Consider the following 22,105-nt stretch of genomic DNA (forward strand, 5'->3'; position numbering starts at 1 on the left):
AGGACTGTTCATTTACACAGTTTGCACAAATAATGTTATGAAATTGATGTTTTAAATATTAAATCATTAAAATAACACGGGGCATGCAGCTGTAACTTGACTGTGTGTAGACGCATATAGAAAGGAGTAATATGTGAAACTCAACATTTTTTATGGAAAACCATCAAATATATTACAAAACACAAGTAGACAGACTTTTTTAATTTGTTAATTTTACATTTGATCCAGCAAAACCATAATCAATGATATCTAATTACAAAAGGCTCAGCCTCAGCTAACCAGTCACAAATATTTGTCACAAATAACTACATTTTGCTGCAACAACCACAAGAAACGCTAAATGTGAAACAAGAAGATCCAGTGTTGCCCAGATTTAAAAGCACCTTTAGCAGTTTTAGCAGCACAACACATTGTTTACAGGGGCAAAATATTTATTTGATCCCCTGCTGATTTTCTAAGTTTGCTCACTTACAAAGAAATGAAGGGTCTGTGATTATTATGGTAGGTTTATTTTAACAGATAGAGACAAAATATCAACCTATTTCTGCATTGTTTGGTTGATATTCTGTCTCTATCTGTTAATAAACCTACCATAAAAATTACAAACCCTTCTTTTCTTTGTAAGTTGGCAAAATTACAAAATCAGCAGGGGATCGAATACATATTTTGCCCACTGTAAATTATTTACAGTTTTTAAAATAAATTCCCTGCCAGTATCTGATAGTCCTGACCCCAGTTTACAAACACACAGTTACTCACACACACATACTCATCTGTACAGTACAAGAATATAAATCATAAAAATTAGAAAAGTAATAAAGTAATTGCTCCTGGTAAACAGAAGCCTGCATTTTGTTTTTTTACACAAAAAGTTGGTCAGTAGCCCTAAGAAATATCACTCTTCTGCTGCCCTGTGCTTTTGTAGGTCACATTTTTAAATGTTGATGTTGAGCTCTTGAAAAGAGGATTTGTGTCCTGGGAATAAAAGAGGGACAAAACACAATTATTTAAATTATATTAGGCTTTTAACACATTCAAATGAACAGAAAATTCAGTGTAATGCTCTCTTGACAATGGTATCATACCGACTGCCATTTTGCTTTCGCTTTCTCTGCCTCAAACTTGGCAACCTCTTTCCGGTCATGGACAGAAATAAGAAACTTGGAGATCACAATGAGAGTAATGCCAATAATGAGGACAGACATGCACACGGCCAGAGCGATCAACAGTGCGTTTGGCGGCTCAGGGCAGTCTGAAGGAGAGGTATGCACAAACAAATAAAAAATATATATTGAACTTTATTCTAATGTATAATGCCACAATGTATAAGCTAAACTGTATATGTTTACGTATTTAAAAAAATGAGTCTCACCGTAAAGCTTGGGGTTGTAAATAATGCTGCCGTGATCACTGTCCACCAAGCTGAATGACAGAATACAGTAGTCCTTGTTCTGTAAGGTGCACGATGCCGCCCGACTCTCCTCGAAATCTGATAATAAAAATATATTACATTTACATTATGCATTTAACAGATGCTTTTAACACACACACATATATGTGCTCTTGTTTTTGTGACATATCAGGACACAACTCTGTATAATGACATGGGTATGTCACAGGTATTACAAGGGGAGGGTGACTTATGAGGACATAACCCATGTCACCATTTTTCAAAATGCTTATAAATCATACAGAATGAGTTTTTTGAGAAAGTAAAAATGCACAAAGTTTCCTGTGAGGGTTAGGGTTAGGTGTAGGGTTGGTGTAGGGCCATAGAATAAACAGTTTGTACAGTATAAAAACCATTACGCCTATGGACTGTCCCCACGTTTCACTTTTTTGTGAGATTGTTTATGTGGTTAATGAGGACACAAATTTGTATAATGAGATGGGTATGACACAGGTATTACAATGAGGAGGTGGTTTATGAGGACATTTTTAGTGTCCCCGTAATTCAAAACGCTTATAAATCATACAGAATTAGTTATTTAGAAAATCCAAAAATGCACAAAGTTTCCTGTGAGGGTTAGGTTTAGGTGTAGGGTTGGGGTAGGGCAATAGAAAATACAGTTTGTACAGAATAAAACCCATTACGCCTATGGAGAGTCCCCAAAAACCACATATACCAACATGTGTGTGTGTGTGTATGTGTGTATTTATTTAATATGAAAAAATACATTTGACTTTTTATTTTCTTATTACATGGTGTTGAATGTTAAAAAACAAAAAGTTAAATTATTGAATCTTTAAATCAAAATGTGTTATGTCCACCTCTAAAACAAATTTGCTGAAGACATCACCAAGACCTCTAATTTTTAAACTCTGTCTCTCCAAACACCCATTCTATAAGAACCATTTTTCACACTACAGTTGACTACTGACGGAGATCAGAAATTCACCTATATATATATATATACCTATACACCTATATATATATATCAAAGACAGACAGTGTTTTTGGTCTTTTTATTGTCTTCTAGTCAGAGAGCGTAAAGAGCCAGCCTCCACTGCAACAGCTGCCTTGTGATCTGAGGGTTCATATAATAGGCTGATCTTGTATAGACACTCAAGGGCTTTGAAACCTAATGGGCCCCAAACAATAGGCTCTCCACACAACAAGCTATGAAGCATGTTTCCCTTTGTGAAGTGTTAAGAGGCCATTCTAAAGGATGTCAGCTTTCTATGAGCTGATAAAATACATTAAGACACATTTGAGGTTTTGGAGGAATCAGCATGAAAGTATAATGACACACATTTTTAACATTTAATCCTTAAAACTTAATAGTATTAATTTTCATCATAGCAGTACTTATTTTGTTTGAATAGTAATTGTTACTATTGAAATAAGTACTAGTATCTAATTAACGAGTACAAATATATTAAATAAGTAGTAGTTTCTTATAAGTTAGTACAAGTGTCAATTTAATAAGTTATGAATAAGTAAGAATAAGTTACACAAAAATAAATACATAACTATTCTTTCCCCCAGGACCACTGGGTAACTTCATGGAAGAATAAGATGTGTTGCTCCCAAACTTTCCTGCACACACTTTATGCTTGGAGACTTCAACATCCATCGAAATAAACCTCAGGCTGCAGACTTTCACATTTAGCTTGAAGCGAGTGTTAACTACAGCTACTCACAAATCAGGCAACCAACTGGACCTTATTTACACATGACACTGCTCCACTTGTCATGTATTGGTTACTCCACACCACACCTCTGATCATTTCCTCCTTTCTCTTAACCTCAACATGCTTCCTGACACAAAACATACATCTACACATGTCACTTTTCAATTTAACCTACGTTCACTCTCACCCTCCCGACTATAGTTTCATTTTTTCTTCCTTCCCCTGAACAATTATTATCTCTTGATGCTAACAGTGCTACTGATACTTTCTGCTCCACTCTTACGGCTTGTTTAGACGCTGTGTGCCCCTTGTCTTTCAGGTCAGCCTGTTCCAACCCACTTTACTTGTCCACTTGATCCTATTCCATCTCATTTCCTTCAAGCCATTTCTCCTTTCATTGTACCGGCACTCAATCAGATCGTTTATACACCCCTTAACACTGTTGTTTTTCCCTCAACATTTAGACAGGCTCGTATAACCCCACTTCTTAAGAAACCCACTCTTAACCCAACTCTTTTCCCTTCTACCTTTCATTGCAAAAACACTTGAATGAGTTGTGTCGCAACATCTAGCTACTGGGGTCCCTCAGGGCTCAGTTCTAGGACCACTTCTCTCTCTGTCTACATGGCATTACTAGGTTCTGTCATTCAGAAACATGGCTTTTCATATCACTGTTATACTGATGAAACTCAACTCTACCTCTCATTCCATTCTGATGATCTGATGATAGCTGCTCGCATCTCAACATGTCTAACAGGCATTTCTTTTTGGATGACAAACCATCACCTTCAACTCAACCTGGCTAAGACAGAACTGCTTGTGGTTTCAACTAACCCATCACTTTATCAAAATGTCACCATCCAGTTAGGCTCATCAACCGTAGCTCCTTCAACAACAGCTAGAAACCTTGGAGTTGTGTTTGCTGATATGCTGAATTTCCCAGACCACTCTGACAAAACTGCCCGGTCCTGCAGATTTGCTTTATACAAGATTAGGAAGATCAGGCTCTTTCTTTCAGAACATGCAACACAACTCCTTGTTCAAGCTCTTGTTCTGTCCAGGCTGGACTATTGCAATTCTCTCCCCTTACGAAAAATAAGTTTATTCAAGTGTGCTATTAGTATACTTCTTTTTAAACTAAAAAATATGAAAGTATACTTTAATTTACATTTCATGTACTTCCCAGAAATAGGCTTTATGTACTCCTCAGAAATAAACTTAATTTTTTTTTAAAGTGTATCTGACTTATACTTACAAAAAGTCTTAATATATTTGAGCTATACTTGTGCTCCTAGAATCTGTGTTTTCATTGTTATATGGTAGAGGGCGATAGTGCACATCTTCTGTTCAGAATTTCCCAAAAACACAAGTGAAGAAGAAAAAGAAACACCAGATACTAACACGTGCAATCATCTGACAAGAAACAGAATCAAAACCATAACGTTATGGAATAAAATGTTGACTAACGAAGAGGTAATAATTACAGTCAAGCTTTGGGTTGTTGATCGACTCCATCTATGTTTTTATTATCAACCTGAACCCAATTCATAGTCTTTTTTCATCTTTTCGTTCAAAATGTTATTTCTTTATTTTTTATGAAACTATTGCCATAAATACTTGACATAGAATATCATAAAATTATATTAAGATAAAATGTACTATTAAGACTTGGAATATTCAGGTTTAGAATTACATGATTTTTTTAATTTTGAATTTTTTAGCTATACTGTTTCTTTAAAAAAAGGCATAGATTAATTGAACTATTTTTGCCTTACAAACAACTACCCTACTGACCATGTGACTGCTGATGAACAGACACTGCAGAGAACAAAACAAGGGATTCTGACCTGTGGAATTGCTGACAGTGGCATGTATGGAGTTGCACTTCACAGCACACTCGTCCAGCGGGTCTTTAGCTTTGAGGTGACACTCCACACAAGATCTGCGGGACACAAAGACAATCTAAGAAAAAAATCCTGTCGACCTCACGGAGAGTTCGTCTCCAGAGGAAGCTTTGTTTGGTGTTCTTTGTGAATGTTTTGCACTCTCTCATTTTCAGTCTCATTCTCTCTGTATCGCTCTATCACAGAGTCAAATGACCCGCAGGGTGACAGGACCTTTAGTGGGAAGGAAATGCAATACTGCAGAGCTGCCACATGCCTTTTTGTGCTCAAATATGCCCTTTAGAGATGAGTGGACAAGACAACTCAACCCACACACACTCACAAACACAACAGTCATAAGGAAAATTCCTCTAAAAGCCGAAAGCTAGAGGTCCATTTAAAGCCAAACGATAAGAAACAAATGTTCAAATATACTTACATGCATTAATATAGTAATATAATAACATAAATATAATTTTGATTTCTATTTCCTAACATCTCACAATTTATTTAATTGCTTATTACAAAAAAATCAGACAGCCTACAATAATTCAAACTAGATTGTAGCCAAAACAATTGGTTTTCGATGCTGCGTTTTCATTATGAAACTCGGTTTTAGTCACAGACAGACGTGCATGTCTTTACCTGGGCAAGCTACAGATATCTCCACAGGTTGGGCACCTTTGGCACCTCTCTCCTGATGCTCCAGGAACGGTGCACTCGCACTTCCCACACACACACTTGCCCCGTCCACTGCAGATGGAACCATCCAGAGACATGCATGAACTGTTGCTGGTGCTGCAGTTACAGGACTCTCCCATCCAACCGCTGTGACACACACACTCGCCACAGTCACATTCCCCGTGGCCTACACAAACAAGCATAAAGGGAACAGATACAACAATATATATAAAGAAGAATACTTTAGATCAGTATAGAAGCATTATATTGTTCAAAAAACAATAAAGACATATATATCACAAAGGACTTCAATTTGGATTAAATGCATTTTTTAAACTTTTTTATCACGGCTTCTTACAGAAATATCTAAATAATTATTAATAATAATAATAATAGGAAATATTTCTTGAGCATCAAATCAGCATACTAGAATGATTTCTGAAGGATCATCTGACACTAAAGACCAGATTACTAATGCGTAAAATTCAGCTTTGCATCACAGGAATAAACTATTATGTTATTATAACTAATTTAGTATTTACTGTATATGTGATCAAATATTGCAGCAGTGCATAATTCAAAATTTATATTAAATATAAAAAAATAACATTCCATTAATAATAATAATAATAAAATAATAAAGTCTGTTAATAATTACATAATATGCTGATTCGTTCATCAAAAGAACAATGACCAATATATGCTGAAAACAGCATTTACCGTAATTTTATCAGCATAATTTATTACACTTTTAGGCTAGACAAAGGCTTCAAAAATAAATTTTATTAATCTAATTCATTATTTTAACATAAAAAAAATAATCAGACATAATAATTGTGATTATCACCTTACGTTGACAGCCCTAAAGTAAATATAAAAAGCTCATTAAAAAGCTCACACTTGTTATTCTTTCATTAACATTCCACAGATCAAATATCCCTCCCACTGTGTCAGCGCTTTCTTTCCCTACGCTCAGAGGGTTACACTGGGTACTGACCTCCGCAAAGCTCCCCTCTGAACCTGAGACAGGAAAAGTTGTCGCACTCGCAGTACGGCCCATACACACGTCCAAAACTGGACGGGTGGCACACACATTGCCCACAGAAACACTCGCCCAGGCCGCCGCACATCTCCGCACCTTCATGCGCCCTGCCATACACATAATCTTACATTAAAGTATGTCTGCGTGCCTTGCAGGAAACTCTCCGTGACCTGCAGATCTCACCTGCAGTCGCTGATTTGTTCTTGGTCCTCTGTGCACTCACACTTCGGCCCCACGAAGCCTGAATTGCACACACAGGCGCCACACTCCAGCGCCCCCCGCCCTCCGCTGCAGAACGTGCTGTTCGCCTCCGGGGTTTGATGACAGTCACACACACACTGAGACTCCAGCTCAATCTCCAGGGCATCTTGGAAACCCACCGGCCGCAAGGAAAACTTCCGTGGACCGGCAAGACAGCCTTTTAACTCGATCGTGACATTAAAAGATACCTGAGTGCAAAAAGATCACTTTTGTTTCGAATGCTTTGAGAAATTGTGTACGATTGAAATCATTTTCACAGGACATATTTCGCAACATATTGCGCAAATATATTGAAAACTTGTTCGGCGAGGTTTGTAAATTGCAACTGTCAAGAATTTCGATTGATTTAATGCTTGTTTAAATACCGTCATGTCAGAATAATGATGCCACAAACTTTATCAATATTACAATCAGTGCATTATAAATCATACATGATGTGACATGTTTGTTATTTCATCAAACAGATGCATGACATGTGACATGTGAATTTCAATCTATCTAGGGAAGCATTACTGTAAGAAAAGATTGAAAGAAGAACTGACCACATCCCCAGCTTTGACATTGGAGCAGGTTTTATGTCCGGTGATGATGGCCCCGTCCTGACAGAGCGCTGTGAAGGAAAGCTGCAGATCCTCAGTGTTACCCAGCACCTCCAGATCGATCTCTGACCTCAGTTCCTGTCAATCAAACAACAGACACAAACAGCCAGTCATTACCACAAAATAAACCTTGACCGGGTGATCAGGACCCCACTGAAGAGGCTGATCATTTTCTACATATAACTAGAACAAAGTACAGAGGCGTTGTGTGCTCTGTGTGAACACGATGTAGTTCTAGACTAAATGTGAATGTGTATTAATTCATCCCACTTGCAAAAAAACAACAAAAAAAAAAACAGATTTAGTATCTAAATGAATCAAAACAGTGACATGCAAACTCAGAATATGACGCAAACCTGCAATAATTAAATATGTTAAATAACACAAATGCATCTAATCTCATTTTATTAACTAATGTCTTTGCTGCTGATCTTTGATGATCCAGTTCAACCATACTAATAATCAAAAATGACTTTAGATAAACGAACAATTGTGCTTGATTGTTTTTTATTGCTGAAGGCGTGTTGAATCTTCTTCTCTTGTGTTCTACTGTACAGACGTCAATTTACTTTTCCTTCAGCCTGAGGTCATTACACTTATTGAAGTGAAAGGACGTTTACACTATCTATAAATAGAATTTCTTATATTAAAAACAATATTTCAAAAGTAACGCGAAAGTAAAGCAAAAGTAAAACAAGCATTACTTTCCATAAAAAGTAACTAAGTAACTTAATTAGAAACCTTTTAAGGGAATAACGCAATATTGTACTTTTAAAAGTAACTTTCCCCAACACTGGTGGGATGTAAAGTGCTGAGGTCGTTTTTGGAGGGGTGTGATGATAATTAGAGTGCAGGCAGAGGTAAGAGCGAAGGGGGGATGGAGAACGGAGATGAAGAGATCAAACGACAGCCATTGAACTAGTGCAGACACGCTCTGTGAACACGGCGATTCTCATGAAAAAAAAACCTTCCCAAGAAATCTCTCTCTCCCACATCTGGTAACCCTAACCCTATCCTACTAATACATTTACATATCTCTACACATGATAGAAATACCCTGGAGTTGAACTTTAGTATACTAAGTTGGTATATTTAAAGTCTTCTAAACTGGAACAACAAATTTAATGCACTTTAATTGTGTGGAAGTAGTGCTGAGGTCTAACTTAAGTATATCTGATTGTGCTTAAGTGGAACTGTTGCAAGCATACTTCAGCTACACATTAAATATCTTATATTTAATGGCCAATATTATTAAAAACAATTATACAAGCGTCATCAACAGCCACATTAAAACACATTTTAGGCTTAATATTGTGCACAAGCAGTACAATAAAGTTTAATTATACTTTTTATGTCAGTAAGATATGTCAGTGAATATGTTAACAGATTTGAACTACACTTAGTATGAAATAAATTTATTTAAAACACGTTACATTTTTTTACTAAGGAATATAGGCAATGTCATAAATCATTTGTTTTCTGCTTTTTTGCATTTCCTCAATGATTAAAAAATAAATATAATAAATGAAAAATCTCTCTATCCATCTATCTATCCATCCATCCATCCATCCATCCATCCATCTATCTATCTAATCTGCTAATAATTAAATCACTCACAATATTAAGAAATCTCATCAGCCTGCAAAATAATATTTCCTAAAATCAGCCAAATTTGCAAACATTCAAAAGGCCACCGAAATCCAAGTACTACATTTTGCAAAGCATAAAAATCAAATGAGTGAATTTTGGCCATTATTTCCGTGAACCCGTCCAGGAACACTCTCGCATTACCCTTGATGGACGGAGTCTTGTGAAGACTAACTGACTAACCTTATATGAGGTCATGATGAGTTCCAGAATGTTCCTCGAATCGGATGCCAACACCCCCACAGTAGCACCAGGAATCAGACTTGCATAATTCTGATCAGAAAGGCAGAAGAAGGTGGTTAAACATCGAATGCAAACTCCTGGAGAGCAGCCACAGAATTTGAGATGTGGGAGAGCGATATGGAGAAAAGCGAGGGAAGGCGAAAGAAAAGGAGAATTTAGAAAACATCAAGTATTTGTGACATGAGAGGTCGGTCTGAGTGATGTGATAAAGGCTGTGTTTGAACATGTTGTAAAGAGAAACGAATACAAAACTGATTTATGCAATCTATTGACACACTGATATATATGTCTTCCTTCAGGTCCTCTCAGGTTCCACATACACAGAAAAACACATGCCTTTTTGTTTGCCTCATTTTGGCCCAAAATGAATAAACACGAGAGAAAAAAATCCCTTCGTCTTTTCTCACCTCATAGTTCTGCCTCTGTCCGTCAGTCACAGCGAATATAAGGAGGATATTGTTTTCAACCAGTTTGTCCACAAGTTGCCCTAATGTTGGGTACTCCTAAATACAGATGAGAAAAGTACCAAAAACAAGACACTCAGTCAGACAACAGATTCACAAAAAATACAGCAGGAGACAGGGCATAACTACATTCATTTGTTTATTAAAAAAGCATTATTCGGTTAATTTAGATTTAAAAGATAGTAAATACACAAGAACTAAAATAAATACGTTGTAAAGGAATATTCCAGGTTAAATGCAACTCAAGTTACATCAACAGCATCTGACAATAATACTCCCAATTATTATTTTAAATGATTTCAAGTCAAATCTTTGTTTGCAAAGCGCTTTTAACAACACAGACTGTCAAAGCAGCTTTACATTATTAAATAAAATAGTGTGTGTGACTATAATGCAGAAGGACAATAGTAAACACTCAATTTTCAGTTAAAGGCAGTTCATCATTGAATTTAGTGATGTCATCATCCAGCTCAGTTCAGTTTACACAAAAAAATAACTTTCACAAAAAAAAAAAATAATAATAAATATATATATATATATATATATATATATATATATAATTCTATGATTAGAAAATAAAGTGATTTTTTAAGACATTTACAGTAATAATACAGTAATAACCCAAAATCATTTAATGTCAACCAAAATATGTATGGATGTAAACACATACATATAAAAGCATTAAAATTCATTTTTTTTCTAGTAACATCAATGTCAACTTTGTCAGCTCTACAACACATTTAATATGATCCATGTGAAAACAAGTGATAATGTGTCTGTTCAACTGTACTACTATTGGCATCATCTTTGTGTCGATCGCTCAGCTGATGTAATACTGAATTTCCAAAAGCTACATCGATCTATCCTTCCTAGCCATATTTGTTTTGAATGGAAAACGACTATAGAGTTTCATTTCTAATCATTAACCTGGAATATTCCTTTAAGTGATTTGAATTTCCTGAATCCTCAGGAGCTGAAGCTGCAGACTTCACCTTACCAGATGTGCAGTCATGGAATACTCATTATTGTCGTCCAAGTGACACTCTCCATCATTGGGGACAACGATGCCCGACATTTTACTGTCCATCCCAAAATGAGAATCTGCATCGCTCACGAACACCAACAGCTTCATGGAATCGTTCCGCCAGCCAATCCTGTCCTGGGTTGACAGTGACATCGGCAGAAGTTGAAACAAATGTTGTTCTCTCCATAAAAAAGGGAGCATTTGAAGAGAAACCGACTCACCCCGCAAACCGCAGCCTGCATGATGGCGTCAAAACCACACTCTGGCACGTCAATGTTCGCCGATACCTGCTGCTTTGAGATGATCTCATTGAACTTGTCAGTACTGCTTGTTAACGACAAAAGGTGTCGGTATCCAAATGTCGGAAGACATTCAAAATCAACACTCCTGCAAAAGAGAAGCGTGATTAAAAACGGCTTTCTATTGTCTAAAACGGTTTATCGCTCATGATGTCATGTGATGTAACTCACTGAGCTCAGTGGTCATAAACATGATCAGTTGAGATTAAATCACACTTTCCCCCCATTGATGTCTCATTCATCTTACTTCTTGGGTTTATACTGGCAGACCCCTCAGATGTGGCTAAGCTGGTGTATTATGGGAATCACCTGCAGGGATTGGCCAACTCTTCGCGTGTTATCTTGATGAAAGGCAGAACTGGTTTCTCCACAAAGGAACCGAATCCTAGTCTGAATTTGCTGGTAAGTTTAGCCATCTCTTTTGAGAGTGTGGAGCCCAAGTCTTTGATCATTTTCAGATCATCAAACATAGACGCTGACAGGTCCATCAGGTAATAAATGTCAACCGGATGGTCTTCCGGTTGCTGCACTTGAATCTGAAAGGTCAGCTGATTTCCTATAGAAAAGAAATGACAAGCAAAGCTCAAAAATGCCACATTCTGAGAATCCAGTGTGGTACAAATGTTTTCCAAGTCAGGGTGATCTTCAGCAGAAGTAGACTTTATGTAGCTCATCTGTAGTTGGTTTTCTGTCTCTGAATGACTAAATCTTACCGTCAGGGGAAGTACCTCAGCAGAGAAGCAGCTGTGGGTAGAGAGACATTTCTTTGATTTCCAAATCTGTGTCACCCATTTTTTTACCTGGTCTAAGCTGAAGGCGCATCTTCTGTGGTGCGATGTACGAAACGTTAGTGTGGCCGGCGCTCTTTCCTAAGCCTTGATCCTTCAGTATTTTGACTTTCGTGACGGGGAACTGCACGAATTCGCCGGAGCATCCCTTCTGAAGAAGAGCCTCGGGGGTGTCGCATCTCTCGTCGATTGAGAAGGAGTCAGTGAAATTCTGGATAAACAATCATTTTAATTCTTCTTGGTAAAAAAAAAAAAATTATTGCAACATAATTAACTAATACAGTTCAACTAAAAATCATTATATTATATTATAAAGAAATGACTCTTCACAATGTAAACTTATTTTTTTCTAAATTAATAAGGTAATAAAACAAATATCATTGGAGTGTGTTGTACATTAATATACTCTTTTAGTCTTTCTGCTTTAAAATTTCACATTAAAAGTAAAGTAAAAGTAAAAGTAGTTCAAAAGCAAATATTTTGCAATTTTTTCAGTGTATTTCCAAGACAAAAACAAAAAAAATCCTATGCCATAATTATTTTAAAATACATTTATTTAATTCTAATTACTGTATACTTTCAATAACTTTTTTGACATATAATTTATAAAATTATAATTAAACTTTATTTAGAGTATTTCTTAATTGCACATTGCACATGTCTTAGATTCATGCCTAAAATGTGCTGTAATACCCCCTTTAATAAGGATCGTATGGTCTCTGTATAATATCTGTCTTTAAATGCGAGATATTTCAAGTGTACCTGAAGTATACTTGCAATAGTCCCACTTTAGCACAAGCAAATACACTTCAGTATATCTTTATTTACAGTATATTGTACTGTACTAGTATAATACTTCCTTTTTCAGAGGGAACTATCCCTTCAATAACCGTATGTTCATTGCATCCTGAAACATTTAGAAAGCAAAAGCAGTTGTTACCTGTAGTGTGCACCAGGCGCACTGTGGCCCCAGCTGCAGACACTCGTCACAGGAGACAGCGTTAAATTGAGAACACGTCCCTGCACACGACACAACACAGCGTGGTTTGAGGATGCGGTTCACTTTTCTCAAGACAACATAGTTTCTCACGCAACATCAAAACCATAGAGAGTCAGCTGATAGATCCGCCAAAAAGTAGTCTAAGCAGCAAGTAGAATACATTTACACTGAAATGAATCTGAATTCAAGTTGTTTTTCATCACTTGCAGAGATTCTATTCTATTACAACCATTTATGCCTAGCTCTTTTTAGGTGAAACCAATAAACAGCACATGAGATGGACTGACGCATTTCTGAGTGCAAAAAATGCTTACACTAGAGAAAGAAAATGGGTTTGTGGTTCAGTCTTCCTATCATGCCCTAGGGCATGAATAATAGCATTTTATGGACTGTTTACATGATATATTTTTGATGTTAACTTTGTTGTTGCCATATGTCTTGTGATGTCAGGATGAGTTTGTTCCTTTGTGTTTTATGTGCCAAGTTTCAAGATCTGTATATGTCACATTTGAAGGTGATTCATATTTTTACATAAGCAGCATTTATAGAATTATGTGACAGTAATAAGAACTTGACTATTTACATTTCTCATTACAACACATATGAAATAATTTAAATGTAAATAAGAGAGTTAAAATTAAGAGAAAAATTAGCCGTAAGATTTATAATGACAGATTTGCATAATCTAAATAGGGTTTATCATAGTGATGCACATGCTCAAAATGGTTTAATTTTCAAAACAAATAATAGTTTAATATAAATATTGAAGTAAATAGCTTGCAGATGTTTTGCCTTCATATTGCTCTAAATGATTGATCATTTTGAAGGCGGCATTAAAAGCTGAATGAGGAACGAAACTGCACGTAGCCTATGTTCTGTATTTGTGTGATTGATCAAAATTTCTTCAGTCTTACCTCCGACAGTGCCGAGCCAGAAGTGAAGGACAATGTAGAGTGAAACAATCCCCATTAGTCCTCACGGTTTCTGTTCACAGGAGAAAAAATTAAAGTTCATTTTGTCAAGAAAGCAAACGCGGGATGCGAGCATGTAAGCGCGAGCGGTCTGAGCTCACCTGGACAGACAGATTGAGCGCGTGCGCTTACCTGCCCAACCTTTATATGCACTTCCGTGCAAGTGAGAACACAACAGGTAAGTCACTCTCTCACAAGGGCACATATCTCACACAAATAATACATGGGTCAAAACAGCCTCTCTAACGCATTTGAAACATCACGTTTAAGAAATACTAGTGTTCATTTTATTAAGTGATATAATTACCTTTTTCGTTGTCTAGACATGATACAAGTTTGTTTAATATATTACTGACGTGTTGCTGTGGTAGGCTAATTTCTTTGGTATCTAGTGTGGCGTTTTCTACTCAGATGCCTTTCTCACTTCTGCAAACACGGTTTATGTGATAAAGAGTTGCGACATTGAGAGTGAGACTGCATTACCTCAAAATCTGGGAAATGGGTATCGAATTGGAAAATAGCATGTCTATGCCATTGCGTTAAATATAAGCTGAAATCAAATAGGCCTATAGCAGTTTGCAAGCACGACACTTGGTTGGTTTTCAATTCTAGAGCAATATATGTCTGGTTTAAAATGAAGCTTTATTTATTATTATTTTTATTTTTTTATTTAACCTTTATTTAACCAGATAAAAAACTCATTGAGATTAAAAATCTCTTTTTCAAGAGTGACCTGGCCAAGACAACAGCATTTACATACAATTTAAAAACATACATGACATCAAAAAAACAAATGATATTTAGTCAATGTGTACAAATTTAGAAACAGTTACATTTTCCAAGTTCATTGAGTTCACACTTTAGAATAGATTTAAATTCTCCCAATGTCACAAGTTTAGAAAGATTTAGGTCCTTTTGCAGTTCATTCCATGCACGGGGGGCAGTGTACTGAAATGCTGCCTTACCCAACTCTGTTCTCACTCTGGGAACCACCATCAGTATGTTCCTCTGAGAACGCAGAGCATACTGTTGTTGGTTTTTTCGCATGTATTTGCAGAGGTAAGATGGAAGGAGCCCAAGAATACATTTATAAATGAAAGTCAACAAATGAGACCACCTGCGAACATACAGGGACGGAAACTCAGCTGCAGCATACAGTGTACAATGGTGAACACGATTTCCACAGCCAGTCATAAAACGTAAAGCACAATGATAAACAGTATCCAGCTTTTTTAAAAGATGGTCCGATGCATTCATAAAAAGGAGATCTCCGTAATCCAATAAAGGTAAAAAAGTTGCAGAAATCAAACGTTTCCTTGTATAAACAGAGAAACATGATTTATTTCTGAAAAGAAAACTGAGCTTTAGCTTCAGTTTACGTACAAGATGCTCAATATGTTGTTTAAAGGACACATTTTCATCAATAACAAAGCCTAAATACTTATAAGAAGAGACCATTTGGATTTCTTTTCCATCAGCTGTTTTTATTTTAGGAAGCTGATAGGGTAGCTGTTTTCTGTTTGAGAAAACCATAGCTTTAGATTTGTCCGCATTTAACACTAGTCTCAGCTGATTTAGATGAGACTGAACAGCATCAAACGCAGACTGTAAGAAATCAAAGGTTTGTTCAATTGAAGGAGACGAACAATAGATAACTGTGTCATCAGCATAAAAGTGAAAAAAAAGCATTTGACACCTTTTTACCAAGATCATTCACATAAATAGAAAACAGCAATGGCCCCAGAACAGAACCCTGGGGTACTCCTTTAGTTATTGAAAGAAAGGAGGAAGACATGCCAACTAAAATACAGCTTGCATGTATTTAGATGCTCTATGGTTGTCAAATATTAGTCTAAAATAGTCATAGGTTAGTTGATGCGCCTTGTCAAGTGGACTCCTGTGTGAACTTTAGGGGAAATGACTTCCTACATCCACTAAAAATCACCCTGGGACTATTTAAATAATCAATGGCTAAAAAAAGATGCTTCGACTTCATTTATATCTTTTTATGAAATTCAAATACTGTGTAAATGTAGGCTAATAGAGCATTTGTAAAGGAGCGGTCACAGAAATGCCTGAATTATTCAGTGACTTTCCGTGTTCTTGACTTGTTATTTCTGGCAGTATTTTTGGAATGCAATCTGTCAAGTTTTTTTTATGTGACACTGATATTTTGCAGTGCACACACTTACCTATAACTGCAGATCGTAACTGTATTTTCAACTTTAGTGTTGATTTGCTTTAGGGGGAACTGAGCTTTAATTAATTTTAGTGGGAATTAAGCCCTATAATTCCCACCCTGACTGACACTGAATAATCACTGCAGGCCCTCGGGTCACTGTTCGTTGCAACTAGACGTTCCTGTTTGACTATCTTGCCTGGCATCACAAGAGCTTCACTGTTTCAACTGCCGTTGACAGTCACCCATAAAATCACATGTGCACATAAAAAAATCACCTGTCACTCATGTCGCCACCTTTAAAAATGAATGATTTCTGGCCACATTTCTTCTGCAAATAGCTGTCATCGTGAATGTCACATAAACACCCTTTCTTTCATTGTTTAGTTGATACATTGATACATACAAACATTTTCTCCACACTCTTCAGTGAAATGTAATTAGAAACAAGACTTAAACATAAAGGTTGACTTGGGCCATGAGTCCACGATGAATCATGCTTTATCAGCACATTGCTATAGATATCAAACACAATCATAATAGAGATTACTTTGGAACACCACAACTTAATGCTTTAAAAATATGGGACTTTTTACTTGCACATCTGCTGGGAATCAGTTCAGTTACTTTCTTGTCTTCTGCAGTGCATTCTCATCGAGTGACCTTTTGACTTTGTCGTATCCATGTATTGCCGAATATCCAGAGGGAACGGTCTGATTCTTCACCAAAGCCTGTGGGAATCCCCATGGCCTTGAGTAATATTAATATTTGCTGAGTCAGGTTGCATGTGACACATTCCCCTCTATATGGCTGAAAACAGGTGTGTGTGTGTGTGTGTGTGTGTGTGTGTGTGTGTGTGTGTGTGTGTGTGTGTGTGTGTGTGTGTGTGTGTGTGTGTGTGTGTGTGTGTGTGTGTGTGTGTGAGCCACGCCTGGCTATGAAGAGCCGTGACTCAATCTGTGTCTGAGACCACAGAAAGCACAGACATATAAAGATAAAACAATGTCAATGTTTAACCGGTCAGGTTCTACAAAATGAGCACAGGGTATTGTTTTCATAATTCAAAAGAAAAACCAAATGTAATGATTAACATCCGATTGTAAATCCGATCACAAGTGTGGACGAGTGGATGAGGCCTCATAATAGATTTTATTGTTATTGTAACAATAGATTCAATTGTTTTCATTTTTAATTCAAGGTCAGCATGGTAATATTGTAGCTGAGATGTTGTTCTTTCATAGCCTAGACTTGGTTACACTTCAAAGTATCAGCACTGTATCTTCTAAAATTCCTTGCCATCTTGGCACAATTTTGAAACATTGCAGAGGAGTCTTCTGAAACTCTGGACACATATGTGAGATTACTGGGGACTTTTTATTAGAAGAATAGTTTGAGAAGCACCATATTTAACCACAGGTCTTCATTTTCACTGAATGTAATCAGATTTCTACAGCTGAAATGACTTACATTTTCAAAGACTGCATTTTTCTCTCCTGAAGTGTGTATCTGTGACAGAAGGGTCTTGTTTGGGACAGATTATATTGTTTTATATTTGTATTTAATTACATTTATATTTTATGTAATTTATATTAATGATATCTTTATCAAGTGTATATGTTTAATAGTATTTAATTTAAAATGTATTAAATTAAAATTAAATTAAATTAAATTAAATTAAATTAAATTAAATTAATTTTAATTTTAATTTTAATTTTAATTTTAATTTTAATTTAATTTAATTTAATTTAATTTAATTTAATTTAATTTAATTTAATTTAATTTATGCATGTAGCAGACGCTTTTATCCAATTTAGGCTATAAATTTTTACCTATCACGTGTTCCCGGGGAATCGATCCCCCAACCTTGCGCTTGATAACACAATGCTCTACCAATTGAACTAATTTATCAAAAGTACCTCAGCTTTCAAAAAAAAAAAAAAGGATGTACCACTCAGGATCACATGATCATAAATCTCAAAATTCATGACCAGTGTGCATCATACCCTTCACTAACATGCCATTTGTAAATGGATTTAATTAATCACTTTCATTTAGAACATTGGCTTTTGAAATTTAACTTAAATTGGATTGGATATACACTCTTAAAAATAAAGGTGCTTCACGATGCCATAGAAGAACCCTTTTGTCTACATGGTTCCATAAAGAACCTTTAACATCTGAAGAACCTTTCTGTTTCACAAAAGGTTCTTTGTGGTGAAAGAAGGTTCTTCAGATTCTAAGAAGGTAAGAAAGAGATGGTTCTTTAAAGAACCTTTGACTGAATGGTTCTTTCTGGAACCAAAAATGGTTCTTCAATGGCATTGCTTGAAGAACCTTTTGAAGCACCTTTCATTTTTAGAGTAGGATTAGGATAAAATGGGACAGGAAGAACAGGATAGAAGGATAGGATTTTTAACCTGCTCAAAAGCCAGAAAAACAATTATTGAACTATATAAACTTTAACCATTTCCCATTACAGCAGATCAAATTCGGACACTCAGGATACCCAGCTCAAAGCACATTTGGAGTAACTCACCCCTGGAGGCCTCGGCAGCTAGCATGCTGTCCTCTCTCTCAATACCAAATCCACAGCAGCAAGTGGGATGGGGCGGTACTGGAGTATGTGAATGTCCGGCTGGAAGTGTGTCGGAAGCAATAGTATGCTCAAACTATCACAGCGGCTTTATGGAGCATGACGCCTGCACTCTGTTCCTCACCCCCTTTTCTCACATACACACACACTTTTCTGCCTGAATGACGGCAGCAACTGCTGGACTACACACACACACACACTCACACACACAGCGTGAAGCTTCTTCATTAGTGAGAGAGCGACTGACAGGCCAAATGGGCTTGTGTGACTGTGGATTTGTGTGTGCGCAGCATGTAGGTCAGTGAGGTTTTTCTGTTGTCTGTCAGACAGCGAAACTGTTTCTGTGGTAAGTAAAATCCACCATCAGTGTCAGGTGCTTTTTTAGTTTAGTAACAGGTCTTAGCATGCCCAGTATGTGCGCACGCCTCAGGTTTTGCCAACACTGGGGCCTTAAAGAAACATTCCATGTTAAATACAAGCAAATTTAGTGACATATTGCTTTATACTTTGAGGCACATTTCGAAAAAAATACCTTTTTTAGGTAATAACCAATATGCCATTGATTGAGCTTGTATTGAACTCAGAATGTTCTTAAATCTAATGTCCCAACAAGGACAAATCAACTAAACTGAGAGAAGCTGGCAAAGGTTTCCAAGAAGAAAATGACTTTCTGAAGAGACCACATTACATTTTAATGACATTTTAAAAACAAATTAAGCATTCTGTGAGGGTTAAGATATAGAAAACATCCCGAGTTCAGTATAAAAACAACTGAAGTCAGTAAAAGTCCCCACTGTGCTAGAAAAACAAGCGTGTGTGTGTGTGTGTGTGTTGGAGGGCTGCAGTCACACTCACCAGAAATGAATGGCACAGATTCACTCCTCATTCTTCCTCACTGAACTATGAATGGAACGCAGAGAGAAAGAAGAGAGAATGAGAGGCGCTGAGGAAAAGTGTCTCTTTTATATAAAGTCAAAGGGAAAATAATGTGGGCAGCGAGAGCTTTGTGGTATACTCTTTCACACACACACACACACACACACTCACAGAGAGAGAGAGAGCTTCTGAGATGTTTAACTACATTTGTGAGGAAGTTTTATTACTGAAGACTATCAAACAAGAAAATATTATTTTGTTTAATGAAATTAAATTATACAATGGCTTACAATGTTTTTTTTAACTATATATACAATATATTAATTGACTTTTTTGGAGTTTATTAATTCTTCATTTTTTCATTTTAAGTTGTTATTTTATTTTATGCAGATTTTGCTCACTATTTCACCCCCTAAGTAGCTACACAAAACCCCAAAGACACACATATCTCTTACCTGGGGTGCATTTCTCAAAAGAATAGTTGCTAACCTGTTAGCAACTTACTTGGTTGGCAATAACTTAGTTAGCAACTATGGTTTTGTTCACAATGCCATGCAACACAAATAGCTTTGAAATGAACTTTGGCTTTTCAAATGTTTTATTTCAAGAATACAACAGCATAATTTGCTCTTTGACCATGACAGTCTCTTTCCATCGTGGGTTTCAGTCTGTGGGTTTTGACTGACAGGGTGCTGTGGTGCCGGTGTAAGGAGGTATTTAGAGACAGATCCCCTATATCTACATATCACACACACACACACACACACTCAAGCAGAGACATGTACATCCATACACTCATGCACATACATTCACCTCCATCTCAGTCCCACCAGGATATAGGGTGTGTGTCCTCTCAGCCGTCTGGGCCGAGGGAGGGAAAGAGACAGGTGTGCATGCTATTAAATATTAACTTGTCATTAATATAGATGAAAAAATGAACGTCTGACAGAAATAATAAGAAATGGACAAGGCAATGAGAGTGAGAGAATCAGAAACAGTAAATTGTCTACCACCTACTCTCTTAGATTTATTGTTCGAGTCTGTGGTAATCAGACAGCGGAACACACACTCACACAAAGTGAAAGACAGACACATGCAAGGTGCCTCGGAGTCTTAGACATAATCTCCTGGATTTATGACAAAACCCTGCAGGCTGATATTACAAAGAGCCCATCGGCAGGGCCGCTATCAGACAAAGAGGTGCAAAAATGACCTTTCAAAGAGATGTAGATACTATCTAAAAATAAATTTAGCCTACTATCAATGACAGTAAAGCTTAAAATAAAGGCGAAAGACCAAAATGCTGAAGTGGTGTGAGTTTTGTGAGACACTTCGTTTTGTGGCTTTAACTATAGCGTCATCTGCTGGTCAATGACAGTAAGACAATTCTACGCTGAAAAAAAAACTAAATTCCTTTGACCAGAAGGAGGCGCTGTATCACACTTTAAATCGTAAATGTTTTAACCTTAAACTAAAACATTTTAAATATCTATTGACTGGCTTTTAATATATAGATATATATTAGAAAAGAAAGATCAAATATTATAATTCAATGTAAAGCCAGTGTAATAAACAATGGTATAGTAATGGATACAGTGTAAACATGTGGTAGTATTTCAAGCTTGAAAAGCGAATCACAACAAAAAAAACTACTAATTCTTATTCACACAAAACAGAATTCAAAAAATTACACCTGCACCAAGTGGTGTCATTAAATAGGCAGGTCTTCAGTCTAACGGTAAAAAGACTGCAGGTATAAATTCTAGGTTATGACCAAATGAAATGAACATTTTGTTTGCATTAATTACCCCCACAGTTTAGGGGTTTCCCTCCATGCTGCAGCTTCTTAAGGAGTGACCACATGCAACATGGAAAAAATGAGACCATGTACAAATGAATATGTATATATTTTATAAATAAATATAACTATTGTGACACATTTGTGAGCGATTTCCAGCTTGTCAAAGGTGAAAAGCAGATCTGATCGTAATGGGCTTGACTGCAGCACTGACTAGACATTAGAGAAAAGTAGAGAAAGTTATATATATTTATATATATTCACAATAAGACCAGCAACATGCATTGAGAAAACACATAAAAGGTCCTTGTGCTTCCTGTTGCAACAGTTTTCTTTCACAGCTGCCTAATCATTTCCAGATGTTGTATCACCAGAACATGCATTGGTTTGAGTCACAGCCCCGTCCAGATGATCCTGTCAGAGACTCCAGTCCCTTAATTCATTTAGTTCTTCTAGGAAGATAAAGCTTGCAACAATAAAACTAAAGAGCTAGACGTGTGCACGTGATTAAGTCACATCATTAAGGTACATTAGATAAAGTCAAATGAATTAAAGTGAATTAACACAACACCAATTGAAATGTTTCAATCAAATGTTTAAAAAAATATCACTTGAGTGCAGG

The 22,105-nt window shown here is 36.5% G+C and overlaps 1 protein-coding gene across 2 annotated transcripts; it reads right to left on the reverse strand.

Annotated features, from left to right (window-relative positions):
* Positions 1-184: 184 nt before the first annotated feature.
* LOC127968134 (integrin beta-6-like) lies at positions 185-18,911 on the reverse strand. Of its 2 annotated transcripts, none has more exons than XM_052569048.1 (17): positions 18,753-18,911; positions 13,981-14,050; positions 13,007-13,086; positions 12,079-12,277; positions 11,588-11,834; positions 11,201-11,366; positions 10,953-11,114; positions 9,899-9,994; positions 9,432-9,521; positions 7,545-7,679; positions 6,925-7,190; positions 6,697-6,848; positions 5,664-5,886; positions 4,983-5,077; positions 1,373-1,489; positions 1,086-1,252; positions 185-975 (listed from the first exon to the last, which is right to left on the reverse strand). In XM_052569048.1, the coding sequence occupies exons 2-17, from the start codon at positions 14,033-14,035 to the stop codon at positions 886-888; spliced, it is 2,340 nt and encodes a 779-aa protein (XP_052425008.1). In that variant the 5' UTR covers positions 14,036-14,050; positions 18,753-18,911; the 3' UTR covers positions 185-885. The 2 variants fall into 2 exon arrangements, with proteins under 2 accessions (XP_052425008.1, XP_052425009.1); XM_052569049.1 differs by lacking the exon at positions 18,753-18,911 and adding an exon at positions 16,813-16,942.
* Positions 18,912-22,105: the final 3,194 nt, after the last annotated feature.

The sequence above is a fragment of the Carassius gibelio genome, chromosome B11, assembly GCF_023724105.1.
Source record: "Carassius gibelio isolate Cgi1373 ecotype wild population from Czech Republic chromosome B11, carGib1.2-hapl.c, whole genome shotgun sequence".
Classification (NCBI taxonomy): Eukaryota; Metazoa; Chordata; class Actinopteri; order Cypriniformes; family Cyprinidae; genus Carassius; species Carassius gibelio.